Below are 20,798 nucleotides of genomic sequence, written 5' to 3'. Positions count from 1 at the left end.
CAGCGGCAGCGGGAGGCCCCGTTAGCTAAAGTGGTACCTCAGGTTAAGAACAGTTTCAGGTTAAGAACGGACCTCCAGAACGAATTACGTTCTTAACCCAAGGTACCACTGTAGCAGTACACTGGAAAACACATTTCTGATTGTAACATAATTTCAGAAAGCCTGATTCTCTAACCTAAATCTACCATACAGTGGTACCTCGGATTACATACACTTCAGGTTGAATACGCTTCTGGTTACAGACTCGGCTAACCCAGAAATAGTACCTTGGGTTAAGAACTTTGCTTCAGGATGAGAACAGAAATCGTGCAGCGGCATCGCAGCGGCAGCAGGAAGCCCCATTAGCTAAAGTGGTGCTTCAGGTTAAGAACAGACCTCCAGAACGAATTAAGATCTTAATCCGAGGTACCACTGTACTTGGTGGAGGTAATTTCCAATTCTGACTCTCTGATCACAAGGTTGCAAAACTTAGCATAATTACAACAAAACATGAAGAAAACCAGTCTCCATAAAACTGAAAGTGCTGTTAGTCATTCTAAATCCTGAACAATAAAAAAGAAAAGAAAAAACATTCAGTTTATGAAAATCAATATTCATCTTCAGAGGGAAGTAACTGTATTTTTCCATGTATAAGACGCCCCCTATTTTTTGAACCCAAAATTTAGAAATTGCTCAGCTGGGGGGGGGGGGTCACCCTGTTGAGCTTTTCTTGGATTTCTCCAGGGCAACGATGCTACATGCCAAGCAAAGGGGTGGAGCAGGCCCAGGATGCACTTCCCTCAGAGTGTTTTTGGCACAGCCACAGGGCTCCAGTCGCCACCCCATACCTTGCTCTTTTTGTGGCGCAACTCAAAGACCTGCGCCCGTGTGTGCACGCATGAGAAAGAGCACTGCGTGCGGCTGGGGAAGGAGGAAAGGAGGCGGCAATGCTTACAGGGAGCTGCGCATACCTCCCATGGCAGAAGCTTTCATAGTGGTTTTTTTAACCCTTGTGCATTCACCATCTGTGTATAAGACGATCCCCAATTTTGGACTATATTTTATTTTAGCAAAAAAAGACTCTCCTCCTGGAAGAGAGGAGAGTGGTTGTGGGCGGGAGCCCGAGCTGGGTTTTGTCACTGTGTGAGCGCCTGCTCCTGAGTGTTGGTTTAGCGATCCTCCTGTCCTTGCCAGCTCTTTGATTAGTCCCGGGGCTCCGGCGACTTTAGGTCGGTAACCACGTGTGCGTGTGTTGTGGGCTCCTCAGAACTACAGCGACCTGGGGAATCGACACCCTGTGTGTCTGTGTGTCCTTAGCATCGCTGCGCTGATTGGGGGAGAGAGAATCTGGGAGCGATTTTTCTTCTGTTATTTGTTCCTGTATTGGATAACGCGCCTCTGAGTGGGGCGACACAGGGTCCGCCACTGTGTGTGCGCTGTTAGTGTGTGCCTGATACCTGAGCGATCGTCCGCTTAGCGGCTGGCTCTTTGTTAGTGGATCGGTACCCAGCTTGCTCCCGCAGCACCATTCCGACCTTTAATCCGTTGCAGTGTGTGCGTTGAGGGGCAGGTGTGTGTTGTGTGAGTGTTTCGCCTTTTTTGTGTCCATATATAGAGAATCGGGAGCTTGGTAGTGGGGACTTTACTAGCGTGATCTCGGCTAAATAAATAAATATATTTAAAATAAATATATTTTATTTTAGCAAAAAACATAGTCTTATATTATAGTATGCATTCTTGTGTTTTTATATTGTGAACTGTCCTGTGATTTTCAGATGAAGGCAGCACAGAAATGGAATAAATAACACAAACAAATAAATTAAAATATCTAATTAGGTAAGTATGAAAGCATACTTACTTAAAGCTCCTATGTGATCAGCACTGATGTCACATCAATCTTCATGAAGCATGTTCAAAGGTGCAATTGTGTTTTCCACTACTGGATGCCACACCTCCTCCCCCGATCCCACCCACCACTACAAAGCATAGATGTTTCTATAGTAGCTATAAGGAACTGATAACATGCCTCAGTAAGACTACATCTGTTCAGGACAGGAAAACGTGCATCAATCATCATGTTATTCTAATTAAATAGCTTCATTGGTAAGGGCTATAATTCAAGTTTAAAATGGCTGCTTGTCACATTATATACTACGCCAAACACAATCAGTAGTTTTTAAAAAATACTGGGGCAAAAATGCTTTCTTCTTGTCTCCGCTGAAACTATTTGCCTTTTTTGTAATTTATTTATTTGAGAGCTTTAACCCTGCTCTTAAGCAAGTAAGCAAGCAAAAAGCTCTGAGTGGCTTGGGAAGATCAATACAGTGGTACCTCGGGTTACGAACTTAATTCGTTCCAGAGGTCCGTTCTTAACCAGAATCATTCTTAATCTAAGTACCACTTTAGCTAATGCCCCCCCCGCCACCACGCCGCGTAATTTCTGTTCTCATCCTGTGGCAAAGTTCTTAACCTGAGGTACTACTTCCGGGTTAGCGGAGTTTGTAACGTGAAGTGTTGGTAACCCAAGGTGTTGGTAACCCAAGGTACCGCTGTAATAAGATAGCCCTTGACCTCAGGCGCAGTGGCATAGTGCGGGGGGGGGGGGTCACGGGTCATTTGCCCGGGGCACAAAATTGTTAGGGGGCGCAGAATTTCTACATCCTGTGCTGCCTCAATACAGCTATGCACTTCCATCACTGGGCTCAGTTGAAAATGGCTTCTCCATGCGAACCATGAAGTAACCTCTCCAGACAACGAAACACTTTCTTATTTCTGCAGCTGTGATCTCCTGGGTGATGTGGAAGCTGATAGGCAGTTGAATGAGCATGTATACTCCATCCATTTCCCTCCCTCCTACCCCCCTCCACATGGTCATTGGCAACCTATGCTATGCCACTGTACAATCCAAAAGATACAACACAAAAGGAAAAGGGATTAGAGAGGAAGAAAGTTCTCAGCTACGAAGTTCTTGTAACAACTGCCATGAAAAATAGTTCAAAGAGCATGTGTTTTCATAGAACTGTAGAGTTGGAAGGGACCATGGGGGCCATCTCCTCCAACCCCCAGGAATGCAGGAATCATTTGCCCAATGGTGAGGCTTGAATTCACAACCCTGAGATTAAGCGTCTCATGCTCTCCCCACCGAGTAATCAGAGTGGTTGGTTCTGTCACTCATGTTGGATGATGTCACTCTCTTGCCTGTCAAATATACCAAGCTACTAAGGGAATAGCAGTAGAAAAGGGGAATGTTGAGGAATTCTGAGTGAGTTACTCTTGCAGAAGTTCAAACGAAGCTTCCAAAACTCTGTCAGCCAGAAGAAACTGACTGGGAAGCCTGTGCAAATTGTCAGGGTGGTGGTAGCATAGGATGAGGAGAGTTTTGCATATGGGACAGGATTTATTTATTTATTTATTTAAAAAAACCACACACTAAACATTTGAATTCTGCCTCAGGGTGTCAGGGAACTTTCCTCTGAAGGCCTCAACAAGTGTGCTGTGATCCTCAGATGAAGGGCAGTATATAAATTTAATAAATAGTATAAAATAGAGTTCCATATATGAATATAAAAGTTGAAATATAAAAATTAAAGAAGCACAAATATTTAATCTTGTACGTATAAAAAGAGGGTCAGAGATAACCATTTCCTTATAGAGAGGACAAGTCAAATGTAACTGCTGAGCCAATAGAATAGCCCTGCTTTCCACCATTCCCTTTGCTAGAGTTTGATGGAATGGCTGCTGCCAGATGACAGCTGATGGAGGAATGAGTTGGTTTAACAGTAGAGCTGACAGTGGCTTTGCTTCTGTTCACTACTCTCTGGAGCAGAGCTTTCCAAACTGTGTGTCGTGACATGTTAGTTTGGCAGCTGCAGCGTGTAGATGTATTGTGTGGACACTCCTCCCCCCGAGGCTGGAAAGGGATTAGTTTAACCTCCGGTTTGCTAGTAAAACTGAATTACTGTATCGCGAAATGATGCATGTCTAAAACGTGTGACACTAACATTAAAAGTTTGAAAAGCTCTGCTCTGGATGTTTGTGTGCACCTTGCACAGTACTATTATACTGTTTTTCATCTCAAATATAAATACCAAGGTGGTTCACAAAAGAAATCGAACATTAAAATATCACAGTGCAACAAGCTTAATAAAATAAAATAGAAATATTAATCATAGAAACCAGGAACTGGTATAATAGTCCACTTGCTGGTGGAAACACCATGATTCACGGTTCTCTCCCTTCATCCTTTTCACTCTGTTGATGTTATCCAAGGTTCAGCTCTTGGATGTGCTCAACTGATAGTTCTTCTCATGGCAGCTTTATTTTGGTTTTAAACTTCTATAATGTGCTGGTGATATTCAGTTATATCATTCACTATGAACCATAAAACTTTTAAACAGGTATATATGTACTTAAACTAGATTAGGCCTATAACACTCGATGGATGTAAACAGATTTAGATATAAGTATGCATGTTTAAAGTGGTTCACGGACAACAGCTTTAACTGATATAATAGCTTTGAGTTGCCTAATTGCACAGAATTCAGTACTGTATCTCAAACCGGCATTTTAAGATAAACATGCGTGAGTACTTCATTTATTGTAAATATCTAGGAAGGCATAATTAAAAAAGAGAAACAGAGCCAGTGTTTACTGACCATTCAGCTTCACTTAAAGGGTTCATAACCTTCCTCATAACCTGGGTAACCAACCGTTCCTATCAGCTTTTATTCCCATTATAGTCATTGAATTGAAGCACAAATTCCATTCAACCTTTGAATCTCAAAGAACAATGCACGTTTCAGACCATGCAATGCATGCTTTAGGTGCTGAAACAAGAAACTGAGGGCGGTTCTTGTGTTTTATCAATAACTTCATAAAAGAAGCACAGACCTTAACACCTTTCTGCAAGCCAAATTAGCTTTCTGAAATTTTCTACAGCCCTGGATGAACTCAGACAGACTGAAATGATATTAGCATAATCCACAGTTGACATGAGGGCAGGGGAGGAACCTTTTTCAACCCAAGGGTCACATTCTCTCAAGGACAACCTTCCGGGATGGCATATCAGTAATGGGTGGATCCAGAAACTAAAGTGTGGAGAGTAACAGATTCTTACCCTTTGTGCAGTAGGCTACATTCAGCCATGTAAAAGCCAGACACACACACACAGACACGCACACACACGCACACACACACACACACACACTGGAATCACCTTCAGAATCACTGACTCTTTTGTAAGAAGGCTTTTCTGATACAGGAGTGTACAATAGTGCAGGCGGCGAAGGGTGTATGCCCCTGCACATTTGCAGGTATGAAAGCTATGGAAACAATACTTGCACACATGTTTGATCCCTGCCCCGAGCAGAATTACTCATTTGTAAACATAAAGCTATATAATCCAAATTAATCTATTCAAGAGAATTGAACAGGTTTTACTATGATAAACATAGCTCCACATAATTCAAGAAAGTGAGATAAATCTCATACTCAAGGTAAGGGGGACGGAAAACCACACACAGAATTATCAGTCAAGCTGTGCTGGGCACAAGTTTCTGCCTGAAATGCACGGAATATGATTTTCAATCAAAGCATGATGCAAAACCTGAGTGTCCTCAAGAGAAAAATTGTAATCGTCACACTCCCCCACCTGTCTCTAGCTGTAACATCTCTGATCTAATGGATACCAGTTCAAAATGTATGACAGCCACTTTAAATTTAAGCATGCTGCAGCTCCCAGATTATGATGATCAGTTGGTGTGAAACAATTTCTATATACAAAATCCCACTCATTTGCATGTGTCACCACAAACCCACCTAATTTGGGATCTGCATGACATGCAAGTCAGTATAGTTGCCACCTGAATATGTTATGAGCCATATTTTACTGGAGGTGTGCGCACCACAGCATCTCTGTCCCCCAATGGTTGGGGATGGTGCCAACTGAAACCTCAGTACTTTACTGAATACCTACAATGCTACTTCCTTGGCTAGTTCACTTAAGACATTTCAGCTTTGCAACAGTCACTGATTGTCCAAGTATAACCCCAATATGATTACTTTCAGACCAAATTCAACTTTACATTCTTCTGTGGTTATTCCCTGGTCTGCAGAATCAGAAAATACTTGCTCATTTTCCTACATTTTTCCATGCTCTTTCTTGACTGGTTCCACTAAATCTTACTGGTGTCAAAGTTAATTAGCAACAATCATTTAACAACTAAAATCGCTGATACTCTGGAAATCTCTTCAAACTGTAAGAGCCATCACTACTTCTCACACAAGACATATTATTAAAAATGAAAAGGTTATCTTGCAATATAGCAAAAATATATTTTAAAAAATCATGCACCTTACCTGGCATTTTTCAACTGAAGATCCGATGGTAACAATATCCTTATGTGAAAGTCTCTGCCCTGGAAAAGTAGCATCTCATTAGGTAGAATATCTACAAATATATCAACTTAGCACAGCTGGAATGCTAAAGCATATCTAAGAATTTTTTAAAAGTAGACTTTGACCTATTTTTTTTTACTATTTTTTTTAACTAGTTTACAGCTCAAAGCCTTAGGCAATGAAATAATAGAAAAAATATGGCCAAATACAAAAAAAATGTGGCTACTGCTACTGCTGGTCAGTACAAAGCAGCAGGAGCAAGTTGACCAACACCTAGTCATGAGGGAAACATAGTAAGAACCAGAATAAGCATACAATATTAAAAGCTGCAACAGAAGGTTGCGTACCTTCCAGAACAAGTGTGGAAAGTGATGCAGGGGAACAAGGATCACTAAAAATTGCAGCATCCCCTTCCTCCAGGGAGTCTCTGCTGGACTGGAGTTATTTCCATGTACAGCACAGAAGCCCCTCCATTTGCAGAATGGTTTCAACACAATATAATGACATTCTCAGTGCCTTTCCACACAATTAAGATACATTTGTTGATCTATTTATTATCTGTACTATATCAACCATCTTCTCTCAAAACCATGCTCTTGTTGTAGAGATGTTTTATTTTCCAAGCACTCAGAGTGAAGTATTTTATATCTGGGAACATGCATTACTTCCCATTGCTATTGGTTCAGAATTGGAAACAATGAGCTGAATTAGGACCTGGATGCAGTGGTGAAGTGGATGAGGGTCAACAGACTGAAGCTGAATCCTGCTAAGACGGAAGCACTGTGGTTAAGTGTTTTCCAGACTGGAGAATTGGAGAGCCTAGATGGGCTGACACTCCCACTGGGGAAAAAAAACAGGTATGCAGCTCAGGGATGCTCTTGGAACTATTTTTGACCAAGTGGTCTGTGGCAAAAAGCACTTATCAGTTTCAGCTGCTACATCAGCTGCACCTTTTCCTAGACAGGGATAATGTGATCACTGTGACACAAGCATTGGCAACCTCACGTTTGGCCTACTGTAATGTGCTCTGTGTGATGCTTCCTTGGCAGTTGGTCTAGAGGCTACTAGAGAATACTGCAGCCTGGGTGCTAAGTGGTGCTCTTTATCAGGCAACATGTCACACCAGGGCTGAGGGATCTGCTCTGGTTGCCTATAACCATCAAGCCACTTTTAAGCTTGCAGTACTTCCATATAAAGGGCCGCGGGTGGCGCTGTGGGTTAAAGCCTCAGCACCTAGGACTTGCCGATCGAAAGGTCGGCGGTTCGAATCCCCGTGGCGGGGTGCGCTCCCGTCGCTTGGTCCCAGCGCCTGCCAACCTAGCAGTTCGAAAGCACCCTCGGGTGCAAGTAGATAAATAGGGACCGCTTACTAGCGGGAAGGTAAACGGCGTTCTGTGTGCTGCGCTGGCTCGCCAGATGCAGCTTGTCACGCTGGCCACGTGACCCTGAAGTGTCTTCGGACAGCGCTGGCTCCCGGCCTATAGAGTGAGATGAGCGCACAACCCTAGAGTCTGGCAAGACTGGCCCATACGGGCAGGGGTACCTTTACCTTTTACTTCCATATAAAGCCCTAAATAACCGTGGACCAGATTACCTGAAAAACTGCCTTCCTCTTCACTGGTAAGGGCACTACAATCATCTAATGGAACTTGGTTCATTTTGCTGTGGCCTGACAATTATCAGCATGAGATAACAGAAGGAGGCTTTTTCATATTTCAACAGGGAGGGCATGCCATAACACTGTTGGCAGCAATAGAATGCCTTCCCTGTTGAAACAGGAGGCCCCATCAACTTAGATAAGCAGTCCACTGAATTGAACTTCTGATTTTACAGTTTTAACTGTGGTTTTAAGTGGTTTTCTTAAACTTTTTATAGTTCAAAACTACTTATAAATTTGTCATATAAGCGGTCTATAAATAAGTGGTTGATGTGGAAAATGCAGGTGTGCAAGTATTACAGACACGTCAGATTTTTGCACCACTGTGTGATCTTCTTTTATTTACTTCCTAACCCTAACTGCCCCATCGTTTTAAATGTTTGGGGTTAAAAAATCTTAAATTCTTTGGAAGTTGCACAAGATAACACTCTTTTTAAAGTGAAGGCAGAAGACAGAAATAGTAGCAGTTATTCTCTCTCCCTCCTGAGCCCCACATCACATTGAAGGGACATCAATCCATTGCCAGATTGAATACTGTAGAAAAATCTTACAACGGATGAGATGTGGTTGGGAAACATTTTGCCTCTCATTGTGTGGAAAGGCCATATCTTAATATAGCCCACATTCTTTTATCTCTCTATAATATTGAAGTGATTCAGGCAAGTCTGCTTCACTTCTCATAAAATCAATAGGAGTGTCTTTCCCCCTTTCACTTTTTAAGTGGCTTGCATTATTCAGAATTCTTACAGGATGAGAACTCAAGCATGTACAATACAACATAGTGATGTCCACACTGTGGATCAGGAGCCAGATTTCTTAATTTGCCAAGCAGAATGAGAAACTATACTGACAGAAATGTAAAAATTCTGGAAATGTTGAAGTCTTAGAGGAAATCAAATGACAATGGGGGACTATGGAAATGTTGGTGGAAACTGAAATATATGCAAGTTGCATAATTTTCAACGTTTTTGAAATAAAATTGTACTATTTGGTATGCTTATGAAATTTAGGCTGCAAATCCTATACCTTTAAAAAATGAATGCTTGCACAAGAGAAGTATTTAATTGATTAAGTTGCTGATGCCTGGAAGTTCTGGGCTAGGAGTATATAGCTCTTCTGCAATTTGAATTATAAATACTAACATTTACAGAAGACTTGGATATCTTAAAGTTTGTCTTACTTCATACTGAAGTAGCAGACATAGTAACAGGATTGCACTATTACAGAGCAATCCTACATATGCTTACTCAGAAGGCCCATGCTCTTTAATGGAACTTACTCCCATAAAAACATACATAGGTTTGCAGTGCCTCCTGACCATTTTATCCTCCAGCAAGGCAGGACAAGGAGCTGCTTGTTTCAGAGTATGTAGCAGGGTGCCCTGTCACAATGGATTTAAGGGGAGGTAAAAAGGTCATTTCCAAGAAAGAAGTCAGGTCAAAAGGACAGACATAGGACACTTGCTTCCAGCATATCTTAAATTAGATCCAAGTTTATCCAAAGACAAACATCACTTCAGAAGAAATCAAAGACATTTTTGCCCCTCTCGTGAAAATGGAAGCACCCTTTAGGTGCAGAAATAGTAATGGGTTTGAATGACATACATATCTATAGTATATATGGAAATTATTATTCTCTAATGTTGAATTGACTTACATAAAAACCTTCATATTATACATTCTGGCTAAAATCTTAAAAGGCATTTTACTCATTGCAAATGGGGGGGGGTGTCATAATTTTTTCAGTGTTTTCCCCAATTTACACAGTTTTTCACTTGAAAAACTGGAGGGAAAAAGTCCCATGCTCTAGTTTTTTCTTAGTCTACTGTGCTTCTTCTTCAGTTGTTAAATTGGAAAAATGAATTCAATTAGAGCTGACCAATATGAATGCTTGCAGTTACTGTTAACTTTCTGGCAGGTCTTCCCTTATATTGTTACTTAGCATTCTTACACCTTCCAGTCACTGGAGGCAAGTTTTTCTATTAGCAAGGGCAGCTAGCATACACCAAGTTTTGCTTCTTCTGACGCGCTTATGAAACCCTCCCGCTTTTCACAACCACCTGGGGAGTGAAGCTAAAAGATGCAAAGGGTTAAGGTGCATGCTTAGGATGTTAACCATGCTGGGCACTCAAGTAATACATGTAGAATCCTCACTATTCAAGGATGCGGCCAGCAAGCCATGCCCTCTTCTGGGATGCTATATTTCAGCACCATTCTGCATTTGCTTAGCCTTTACTGGACTGTTTTGGGGTTCTCTCCCTGCCCCCTGAAGCTTTTCTCTAGTTCTGCATACCATGGGGTTCCCTCAAGTCTTCTGACACCTTCCTCTTATACATAGGAGGTACCATTTTGACCACATTTGGATCCATTCATGGAGAATGAGTTCACTCTTACTATATAGAATTCCATGGAGACTATTCCACAAATGGGAAAACACATTAATTTGCATGGAAGCTAAAGCAGGATCTTGTTTTAATTTTCCTATGATGTGCTAGAGCTGTAGGCCACTGAATGACCTATAATAGAGCATTTGCAGGTTGCAAATATTATTTATTTATTTGATACACTGGGTTTTTGACAAGGCAGTCAGGGAGGCTTAAAATTATCCCATCCAGTGGTCAGCAGATGGTAAAAAAACACCACAAACTCCCTCTCCCAGCCCTCTTCTTCATTTTCACAGTGCAGGTGATATTCCTTCGCCCTGTGGCAGGGACTGGCAGAGGCCCTGATGGTGTCTTTGCCTCCCTCTCTTCACTCTCAAGAGGGCAGAATAGTGTCCATACATAGAAATAGCTATGCAAAATTCTGTCACTTCTTGAACCTTGTGTGGTTCCATATGGTCTAACATTCTAACTGGAAAATCAACTAAAGTTGGTTAATAATTTCATGACTTGCATTGGTCAGGGCCTGTAGTTTGCACTCGCTTTTTAGCAAGTTACCAGGACTCCCCAGAGCACACATTTTGTCTTGGCTAAAGCAGTGTGAAATGTCATGGGCAGAAAGGATCTTCTTTCTAATAAGGACTAATTTCTAATCAGTTCCACTCTAGCATCTGATGAAGTAGGTAATTGCCTACAAAAGCTCATGCTGTTTCAGTAAAATAATTTCAGTTCATCTTAAAGGTGTAACTGTACTCTTTCAATTAAGTTTCATAATAAGGGATGCTATTGGCCAAATTTGGGAAACAAATGAAGGTGTCAAGTCTCCCCAACACAGTTCATAAATCTCTGATCAGGGAAGTATTTTAACTAAGTTTAGAAGCAGTTATCAGAGTTATTAATTATTTTCAGCATTTGTACAAAGGAACGGACATTTCAAGAAACTGTCATAATGAAGAATACAGAAACACAATTAATGTACCCCATAACCTTTACCTTCATAGTATATTGTAACTCTCACTTCTATTACATTTAAATGGCCTTTTTTATAAAATAAAAAGCAGATGTAATTCTGACCTTTTGTAAAGGTCAAATAACTATGATTCAGTGTTTCATTAAAGTACTGAAAGGTACTTTAAAAAACACCTTTAAAAAGAAAATCTCCTACAGAAAAATATGGTGCCATACGCAAATGTTGTAAATTCTAGACATAAAATAGCTTTGATAACTCTGCTTTAACTGGGGGTGAAGGGGTGTTGCTTTCTTTTCCCCCTATCTTCTCTTTGTACATTCAACAGCACTTTGTGTGCAGCCAGCTACTCCTTTGCTTAAACATAATTTCTCAAGAAAGTTCTGTTTCAGATAATACAGCTGTCAGTGCATTAATGATTTTAAGGGTGGAATCCTGTGCCTACTGAATTCAGTTGCAAAGCTCACCCCAATTTTAATGCAGTTTGAAGAGATATAGTCCATTCTGCCACCTCTTTCTGTTGCATCTTTCTTACAGAAGAAGGCTCTGCTCCAGTTGCCCTGATACTACAGAACAGGAAGGAAGCATACTCTAGCCTCCAACATCACCCAGGGGGTCAAGGTCCACTGGGTCAGTTGCAGCACTTCTATCCAGTCAAAACCATCAGGAAGGTCAGCCTGGCAGCAACTGGTTAAAGAACTTATTTTGCAGCTCACTTCTTTGTTCTGGCATCCTCAGACTTGTATCCATTTCTCTCCATGCTCTGCGTGTCTCTCTGTGTGTGTTCTTTTTAACTGTAACCACCCTTTTGGCAGGCAAGACTACATTTTAACACCAACAGCATTGTTAACTGTGGTTATTTAAAATGTAGCTTAATGTATTTGTAAACTGCCTGGAATGGATCTGCATTCCCAAAAGGTGGAGCATAAATAACTACAATAATAACAAATAATTAAATTGAAAATTAAACAAGAGCTCTCTTCTTTCCTGCTCTAGTTATAGGAAGCCTACTTGTCCATCCAGCCCATCATTATTATTACCACACTATGAAAGTTACTAATATTGGTTTGTTAAACTGGATTGTGAGATGCAACTAATAAGGCATAGTAGTACTACTAATGTATGTATTTATTTAAGTTATATCCCAACCTTCCTCCCAAAGGAACCTAGGGTGGCAAAAACATCTGTTATAAAAATGCATTTTAAAATGAAATAAAAACGTATTTAAAACATTCTAAAACTGGTAAATCAACAAAAAAAAAAATACAGCATCTAAAACAAATTTAAAAAGGTAGATATGTAACCAAATCATGTGTCTGTACAGTCCCACCCAAACAGAAAAGGTTTCTGAAGGCAGTGTAGTACCTGCCTAATGTCAACAGGCAGGCAGTTCCAAAGGTGCTGCCACACTACCATCATATACAGTGGTACCTCAGGTTAAGAACTTAATTCGCTCTGGAGGTCCATTCTTAACCTGAAACTGTCCTCAACCTGAGGTACCACTTAAGCTAATGGGGCCTCCTGCTGCCACCGCGCCACCGGAGCACAATTTCTGTTCTCATCCTGAAGCAAAGTTCTTAACCTGAGGTACTACTTCCAGGTTAGCAGAGTCTGTAACCTGAAGCGTCTGTAACCTGAGGTACCACTGTACCAGATCAGGCTATTTGTTTATTAAGCCTAAAAGATGATTATTTCTGATTTGCATTCAGATGCTTTTGGCGGGGGGGGGGGGGGGGCTGGTCTTGCATGCATTCCCTTAAGATATTTGAAGTCGCTTTGAGCTGCTGCGGCAACCCCTCCCCCAAAAAAGACTGATAAATTTAATAAGCAACTATGTCATTAAACCATAATAACAGCACAGAACATTCCAGGTACCTTCAACTTTTTGAGACCCGCTTTGTACCTGGGCATGCATGCTGGGGGGTGCTCCTATTGCACAGAATCAGAACTGTAAATCTGGAAATGGGGCGCAGGGGTCATCTAGTCCAAGCCTAGGCGGGCCACCACCCTGCACTGCAAGGGGTAAGACTAGATGGCCCTCGGATACCCCTTCCAATTCTGTGATTCTTCTAAGACAGGAATCCATGGCGACCTGCCTTGGATCCGCGACCACCAAGCTGAAGAATCCAGCGGCTCTCAGGCAGGTCTTTTAAGCCTGTTACGAAGCCTGCTCTTCCGCCTTCCCCTATGCCGCGAGAGACGCGGGTTCGAATCCTCCCTCAGCCACGAAACTCCCGGCCAACCTCGCGGGGTTGTTGCATAGCTGTCAACGTTCCCTTTTTTTAAAGGAAATTCCCTTACTCCGAATAGGATTCCACGCAAGAAAAGGGAAAAGTTGGCAGCTATGGATTGTTGTGAGGAGAAAAGTAGCGAGTAAGCCCCCTCTCTCTTTCCCCCCGCCCCCAGGTCGTTCAAACTACCCCTGCCACTTGTCTCCTCAGGTCAAATGGGACCTTACTCTCAGGTAAAGCTGCACGTTAAACATTTTCCCGTGTGTTTGGGGGGGGGGGCGTGCAGCGTCTCAGTACCTGGGCGGTGACGAAGCCCTCATAGACGCTCTTCTCCCGGTTCTGGGGCAGGAGGAGCGGGCACTCTCTCAGCAGCGACCCAACACCGGCAGCCATTATTATTATTATTACTACTGTTTCCCGCCCGTTCGGTTTTCCCTCTTCTCACGCGCAAACGTTTCTTTTAACCGCCACCGAACCATTCGACCACAACGCGCAGGCGCAATCTCTCTCCCCCCTCCCTTGCGGAGGGAGGGTTCGGCGCGGCGCATGCGCGTGCCCCGGAGAGAAGCAACTGACAGTGTCGCGCGCCCTACACCCGTTCCCTCTCAACTCGAAAGGAAGGCCAAGAAAGGGGCGGGAGGAAGTCGGGGGCGAGGTCAGAGATGGTCACGCCCATTGCGCGCGCCGTTCTGTGTTCTATGAGGGACGGTTGAAATCCGTTTAGTTTTGAATCCGCCCCGTGCCTCCCGCCGCTAACTGTGATTGGGCAGAACGCGCGAGCGGAGGAGAGTGGAGGGGCGGGGCTGGAGGTAAGCCACGCCTTATTTTGAGTCAATCTCCAGTTGTGACAAGTAGATAATTGAAATACTGTACTTTATTGTCACTTGTACAACTTGTATATAGTGAGATTACGCATAAAAAGAGATATAAGTTCCCGCCTGCTTTTTGGCGGGGCTGCAGTTAAATACAATTAAATATTGGCTCGCGCTGTATTTTGGTGCAGCCCTGCACACGTCTAATAAGAAATTATTATTATTTTTTTATTATTATACCCCACCTTTTTCCCTGACAGGGACTCAAGGCTGCTTTACAAAGAAAAATGGGAACAATTAAAAACATACAGAAAAAAACAATCACTTCAAAACAAACATTGGGAAAGTTAATACTATATATAATATGCACACACCTATTAAAAACATCAAGATAAGTGCAGTAAAAACTGCAGGCCTCCTTGAATTAAGGGCGACTTATATACACAATTTACCTGGGAGTAGGTCCCATTGAACTCATGCACAGGTTTGATTGTGATATGCACAAAGATGGAAATATCCAACCCCACCTACTGTGGAGGAATGGTTGATAAAATTATTGGACTTAGCTGGGACGGCGAAGTTAATGTGTTTTAATTAGAGAAAAATTATTACTGACATTTATTAAAGATTGGAAATTTCTGATTGCTCCTAGTATGGCCTGGGGAGGGGGAAGAATGCTTCTGGGGAGAGGCTGCTCTAGGGCAAAACCTATTTAACCTGTGTTTTTAGAAATGTAAGTTAAAGAACTTGGTTTTCCCAGTCATTCTTTTTTTCTCTCTGTGTGGTGGTGTCTTTTCAAATTGTGAGCTTGAGGGAGGTGACCTCAGTACTGATTTTTGCAAGTTGCTCTGAGAGTCTTTTGAGCTAATGGGTAAATGCCATAAATGTCTACTCAGAAATAAACCCTTCTAAATCCAGTGGGGCTTACTCCTGGGTAAGTGGAGTTAGGATTGCAGTCTCCATTATTGTCTATTCACCTTTATATAAACATATCACCCTAAAATAGCAGGGCCTTTGCAGTTGGGGCCCCAAGGCTGTAGAAGAGCCGTAATCTAGGGTTGCCATACACCTGGAATTTCCCAGACATATACAGAATACTGCAGTCGGAAGCAGTGTCCGGCCAAAAATCGCTAAAAATGTCCGGGAAAATCCGGATGTATGGCAACCCATGTCGTTTTGGGCTATTTTCCTTAAAAACTTTGCCAACTTTGCCAAAAAAAAAAAGCTCACCAACTTTTCTTTCTGGATTTTTACTGTTTGAAATATGGCAACCCTGCTGTAATCTAGATTGGGGGAATTATGTTTCTTTGCTTAACTAGATTGACTAATTGGCCGGACTCTATATAAGGCAATTTCCTGACCAGTTAGGCTGAGTGAGACAGCCCACTTCAGGGAATAGATTAGAGGGCAGAAAATGACCAGGTATATAGTTGGGGTTGGGTTTTTTTTAATCAATGTGTTGAACTCAGGCACAAAGGTCTCTTAACCCACCTTCACTGCTCCGCACTTTCTGAAGTTCCATCAGGTGTTGCCTGTACATCTTTAAGCCAATTGTCAAAGCTATAGGGACTAGAAACTTGCTCTTTCCATTTAAAAAAATATTTTAGGATTCACAGGGATGCTGAATTCTGTCTCCCATAAGAATTTATGCGCTAGCAAAGGATCATGGAGGACGCACAGGCCTGCATGCTGCTAGCTATTCCAATGTTCAGACCTCTTTATCTAAAAATAACATCAAGTGGCCTTGAGTTTTTCATCTGCTCACATATGCAAAACACAATCTTGGCTCCCTAGAATTATTTCTTCCTGGCAGGTGTCCAAAAGCAACCATATAAATCAGTTATCTTCTACACATAAAGTACATAGGTTCTCTAATGCCTCATTTACATCTTGAATTACAAAAAATATTCCCATTACAGACATTGACAACACTGGAAAACCAGACCAATCCATATGCTGTACTGATTTGGAAGGCCCAAAAGGATGCTGTTAATCCCTTTCAAACCTTGAAAATACTTGGAGGTTTTCCAGACTGTCCGCTGAAGGTTTTCCCCTTCAGAAATGATTGGCGGGGGTGGTCTGAATCTCTAAAATAGAGCTTTGGCTCATAATTCCTGTTTGCCTGTTCCCACCCTTCTTCAAAATTCATCCTCAGTATGATCTTTCTAAACCATCATAACTGCATCTTTTTAAAAAAGATAAAAAAAAGCTTCCACTACTGCCTGTAAATCTCTCCATTCTTGTGTTTTAAAAATAGATTCAAGATAGGATGTAGAACTGGGCCAAACGAAATTAATTTCAACGCAGATAAATGCCAAGTTTGGCATATAGCATTCTATCCCAACGAAGTTGTCTCATTAGCACAAAGGCTTCTGCCTGCACAATGGGATTTTCTTTCTCCTTTCCCTGCAGGTCTCCTGCACCTTCCAAATCTCTTTTGGTGGTTACCCCCCAGTCCTTTGGAGCAGGTGGAGGAGGCTGCAGGGAGAGAAGAGGGAAGTCCATTTGTACTGGAAGAATTGTCAAATAAAATCATGTGTGACACTTGGCTTGATAGCAGCCCATGTGAACAGGATCTGGGCATATTAGTAGGCCAGAAGCCAGACATGTATCAGCAGGGTGATGTGGTTGCTATTCTTCTTTGGCAATCACTCATAGCGGAGTAAGATTGTCTTCCATAAACAAGGTTTTGACAATGAGTCCATAAGTGTGAATTCTGGATCCACACGCCCTTCCACAGTGGGGACATTGGTTTCCGGGTGGGAGTTGAACACGGTGTGGATTTGCCAAGCATGCCTTCCTCTTAGCACGTTTCTCCCTTGCGTCCTCAGTTCGAGTGTCTTCAAAGCACATGAAACCTTTAGTAAAGGCTGTTCTCCAATTGGAGCGCTCGCAGGCAATTATTTCCCAATTGTTGGTGTTTATACTACATTTTTTAAAAAGATTTGCCTTGAGACAGTCTTTAAACCTCTTTGGTTGACCACCAGCATTGCGCTTTCCATTTTTAAGTTCAGAAGAGAGTAGCTGTTTTGGAAGATGATAATCAGGAATCCGCACAACATGACCAGTCCAACGAAGTTGATGTTGACGAATCATTGCTTCTTCCAGTACACTGCTATTAGTTCACCTATTAAGGCTAATGCAGTTCTAGGTTGCATCAACAGAAGTACAGTGGTACCTTGGCTGTCGAACGGCTTATTTGTCGGAACAAATCAGCTCCCGAAAGCTGCAAACACAGAAGTGAGTGTTCTAGTTTGTGAACGTTTTTTGGGAAGTCGAACGGCCGACGTGGCTTCCGATTGAGTGCAGGAAGCTCCTGTAGCCAATCAGAAGCCATGCCTTTGTTTCCAAACCGTTCCGGGATTTGAACGGACTCCCAGAACAGAGTAAGTTCGACAACCGAGGTACCACTGTTTAGCGTCCAGATCATGAAAAGTAAAGGTAACACTCTATTCTGCTTTGGTCAGACCTCATACTTGCATACTGTGTCCAGTTCAGGACACTGCAGTTTAAGAAACCAGAAACTGGAATGTGTGGGTGACAAAAATAATTTTATTTATTGCACTTCTGTCCCACCTTTTCTTCAGTAGAAGCCCAGGGATATGAGTCTTGGGCTAAAAGAAGGTTACCCTGTTCCAATCTATACCTAGAGAAGACTTTGGATAAGGAGCATTGTAAGTCAAATGAGTTTCTGTCTATTCATTACTTCACTTGTGTGATATAATTCTTAATAATGTTACAGTATTCCAGTAGCATATCAGCATTGTTTTTTCAACACATTTCCATTACGTAATCATTGTTTATTTTGTATATTGTGCGTTTATGTATGATAAATGTAGTTCAGATAAAATACTGGGTTGTGATTGTTGTATTTTTATGTAAAGTGCATCTTAAATATGAATAATACAAGCAGATGGATTGACCTTCCTAAATGAATAAGGTTACTTGAATTAAATCCCGTTATCATGTACAAAATATATTCTGCAGCAAAAATAAGATCCCGTGAATTGATACAATACATGATTTCACAAGGGTAGTTGTAAAAACCCAGAAAATCAAATGAAAAATTCCAAATTCATAGCTTAAGAGAAAACATTTTAAGAAATGGAGCAAAACAATTTTTGATTTGTAAAGCTCTAAATGAATAAAGAAAAGTCTTTGAATGCGAAGATGATTAAAAAGACAACATCATTAGCAAAAAGATATTTACAAGTTTGGTTTCTTTCATTTTGACTGTAATTTTAATTAGTTGGACACTGGGAGGGGGAGATGAATATAAAAGCCTGCATCATGTACTTACTGTTCAAATTGCATTCCACCTTAATTTTATGCTCTTCAGTTCTTAATTTTCTCTCCTTTTTTTGTTCTACGTAATCCGGTTATCAGACTAAAGTGATTTTCTCTCATCCAGGTTTAAAATTCAGCATTCCAATCTTCAAGTTTTATTCTTTCATTTGCCAGAACTCTCCAGGTAGCTTTTGAATTCCTTTGTCTGTATACTTACGTAGGCTTTTCAAAGAATCATCAATGCAGAAATAGAATCCACTTGCAAATGTTTTGTTTAGTTCTTCCCCCAGTTCTCCCTATGGCATGTGCATCCCAGGTAACTGTTTGAGCAAGGTGTAACCAATATAATCTAGGGATCTAGCTTCAAATGGCTCAGGGGAGATCCCCAGTGGTCAAGGGGTGGTGGGAGCCGCAGACCCTCAACAACAGGAGGCCAAAGTTTACTCTAGTGACTCTCTAGGATTTCAGACCTGGAAAGCTATCTGGAGATGCCGGATTTTGAACCTAGGACCTTCTGCATGGAAAGCTCATGCTGTGCTATTGAGCTATTCCCCTTCCCAAGAAAGAGAGGAAGATAATTTCTGGGAATCAGTAGGGAGAGAAGGCAGTGAAGGAACTCCTAGATTTGAGCTGTTCCCTGTGCTCAGCCTGAAAGTGGGGCGGGGGGGGGGGGACTGGAAGAAATGATCCCTTTCCCCTTTGTCTGATGGAAGGAGGTGAGACTGTGGCAGCATTTCAAATGATGGTGTTTTGAATGCATTTTCTCTCTCTCTGAAGATCTATTTAGGGAAAAAATGGATTGTGTGATGAAGTCCGTGACCCTGCGGTGTGGTGGATTGTGTGTTCACTTTTTTTAGATGTAGGAGTTTTTCTTTTTCCAGGCCTCGCTCAGCCAGAAAGCCCTTCTCAGCTGGGGGTGGTCTTGGACAGCTCAGGCTCTAAGCACAATCGACCTCCTAGGGTTGTTTTCAGGATAAATGGAAGAACTACAAAGCTGGAAACTGCTGCAGAATGAAAAGAATTGCAGTTGATTCCTACTCTGAAGTAGGTCCCCACTGAGTTTAGTGGGATTTACTTCCTAGTAAGCATGCTGCCCCAATGGCTTTGTACACACACACACACACACACACACACACAGAGAGAGAGAGAGAGAGAGAGAGAGAGAGAATATAAAGCCAAGCATGTTTAGACAAATTATCTATCACATCACATTTTTTAGAACGGTTGTTAAAACACTGATGAATGAATATAGAGTAAGATGATGAGTCAGGGGTACTAAAAGGAGCAAATGGGTAGGTTCCACTAGATGCTACCATAAGTACCGAGATATTTTAGTTTATAACCCAATGTGATTAAACTGCATGAAAATTAAGCTGTGATAATGCTACAGTAAAATAAGTCTTAAAAAATAAAGAGGCTTCTAACTAAACCACAATATTAAAAAGAAGAAGAAGATACTGATGGTATGTTTTGAGAAGGGGAACCTGATAGAAAGAACCTTGGGATGGAAAGTGCTGGGTTGCTGATTTGACAAAAGCACCATTGCTGTTGCACTATAAGCCTATTGTTATTAGATATATTGCTGACTTGCAAGCTGATCCATTCACACAGCCAAAGTGGAACAAGCTGGGAATGTGGGTTGAGCAGAGTTTAGCACAAGCTAAAAGCAGTTACTGTACAAAAGTCTTAGCACACAGTCGTGCAACTTGGTTGACATCTCCTGTGGCCATCGAGATTCACCCCCTGCCTTGCACTTTGGCACGTATTGTCTTGACAACTGCGGAGGATCGGGTTTGGTTCCAGTGAACTCCCAGCAGTCCTATTTAAAGAAGCAGGAAAAGGCTAATGGCAGGCTTGGCAGCAGTAGCTGTTGCTCTTCTCTAAGGGCCTGCTTTGTTGTCCTTGGTATCAAACTCTTGCCTGACTTTCTACTGCTTTTTCTTTGGCTATGTGCTTTGGACTAGCGAAATTTACCTGCTGGGAGCAGGCAAAGGCCCTGGTCAGCTAGACTGAGTCCTTCAGATCAAAGGACTGTGATATCTGGCGCCAGGACTAAGACACTTCTCTTGACTAGGCAAGAACTAATAGC

At 41.9% G+C, this 20,798-nt stretch overlaps 1 protein-coding gene across 4 annotated transcripts in view; it reads right to left on the bottom strand.

Moving 5' to 3' along the window:
• FANCL (FA complementation group L) overlaps positions 1-14,217 on the bottom strand; it is a 46,655-nt gene extending 32,438 nt beyond the window's left edge. Inside the window, exons 1-2 of one of the 4 annotated variants that reach the window (XM_083432751.1) lie at positions 13,908-14,217; positions 6,337-6,395 (exon numbers count right to left, since the gene is read on the bottom strand). In XM_083432751.1, coding sequence (XP_083288877.1) covers positions 6,337-6,395; positions 13,908-14,003 — 155 coding nt within the window. In that variant the 5' untranslated portion in view covers positions 14,004-14,217. The remainder of the gene's footprint in view (positions 1-6,336; positions 6,396-13,907) is intronic. The other 3 variants (XM_083432754.1, XM_083432753.1, XM_083432752.1) reach the window with 3 other exon arrangements.
• Positions 14,218-20,798: the final 6,581 nt, after the last annotated feature.

This window comes from Podarcis tiliguerta (genome assembly GCF_965153285.1).
Source record: "Podarcis tiliguerta genome assembly, chromosome: 3".
In the NCBI taxonomy this organism is placed as follows: Eukaryota; Metazoa; Chordata; class Lepidosauria; order Squamata; family Lacertidae; genus Podarcis; species Podarcis tiliguerta.
This window is presented reverse-complemented; position numbering and strand designations above follow the sequence as displayed.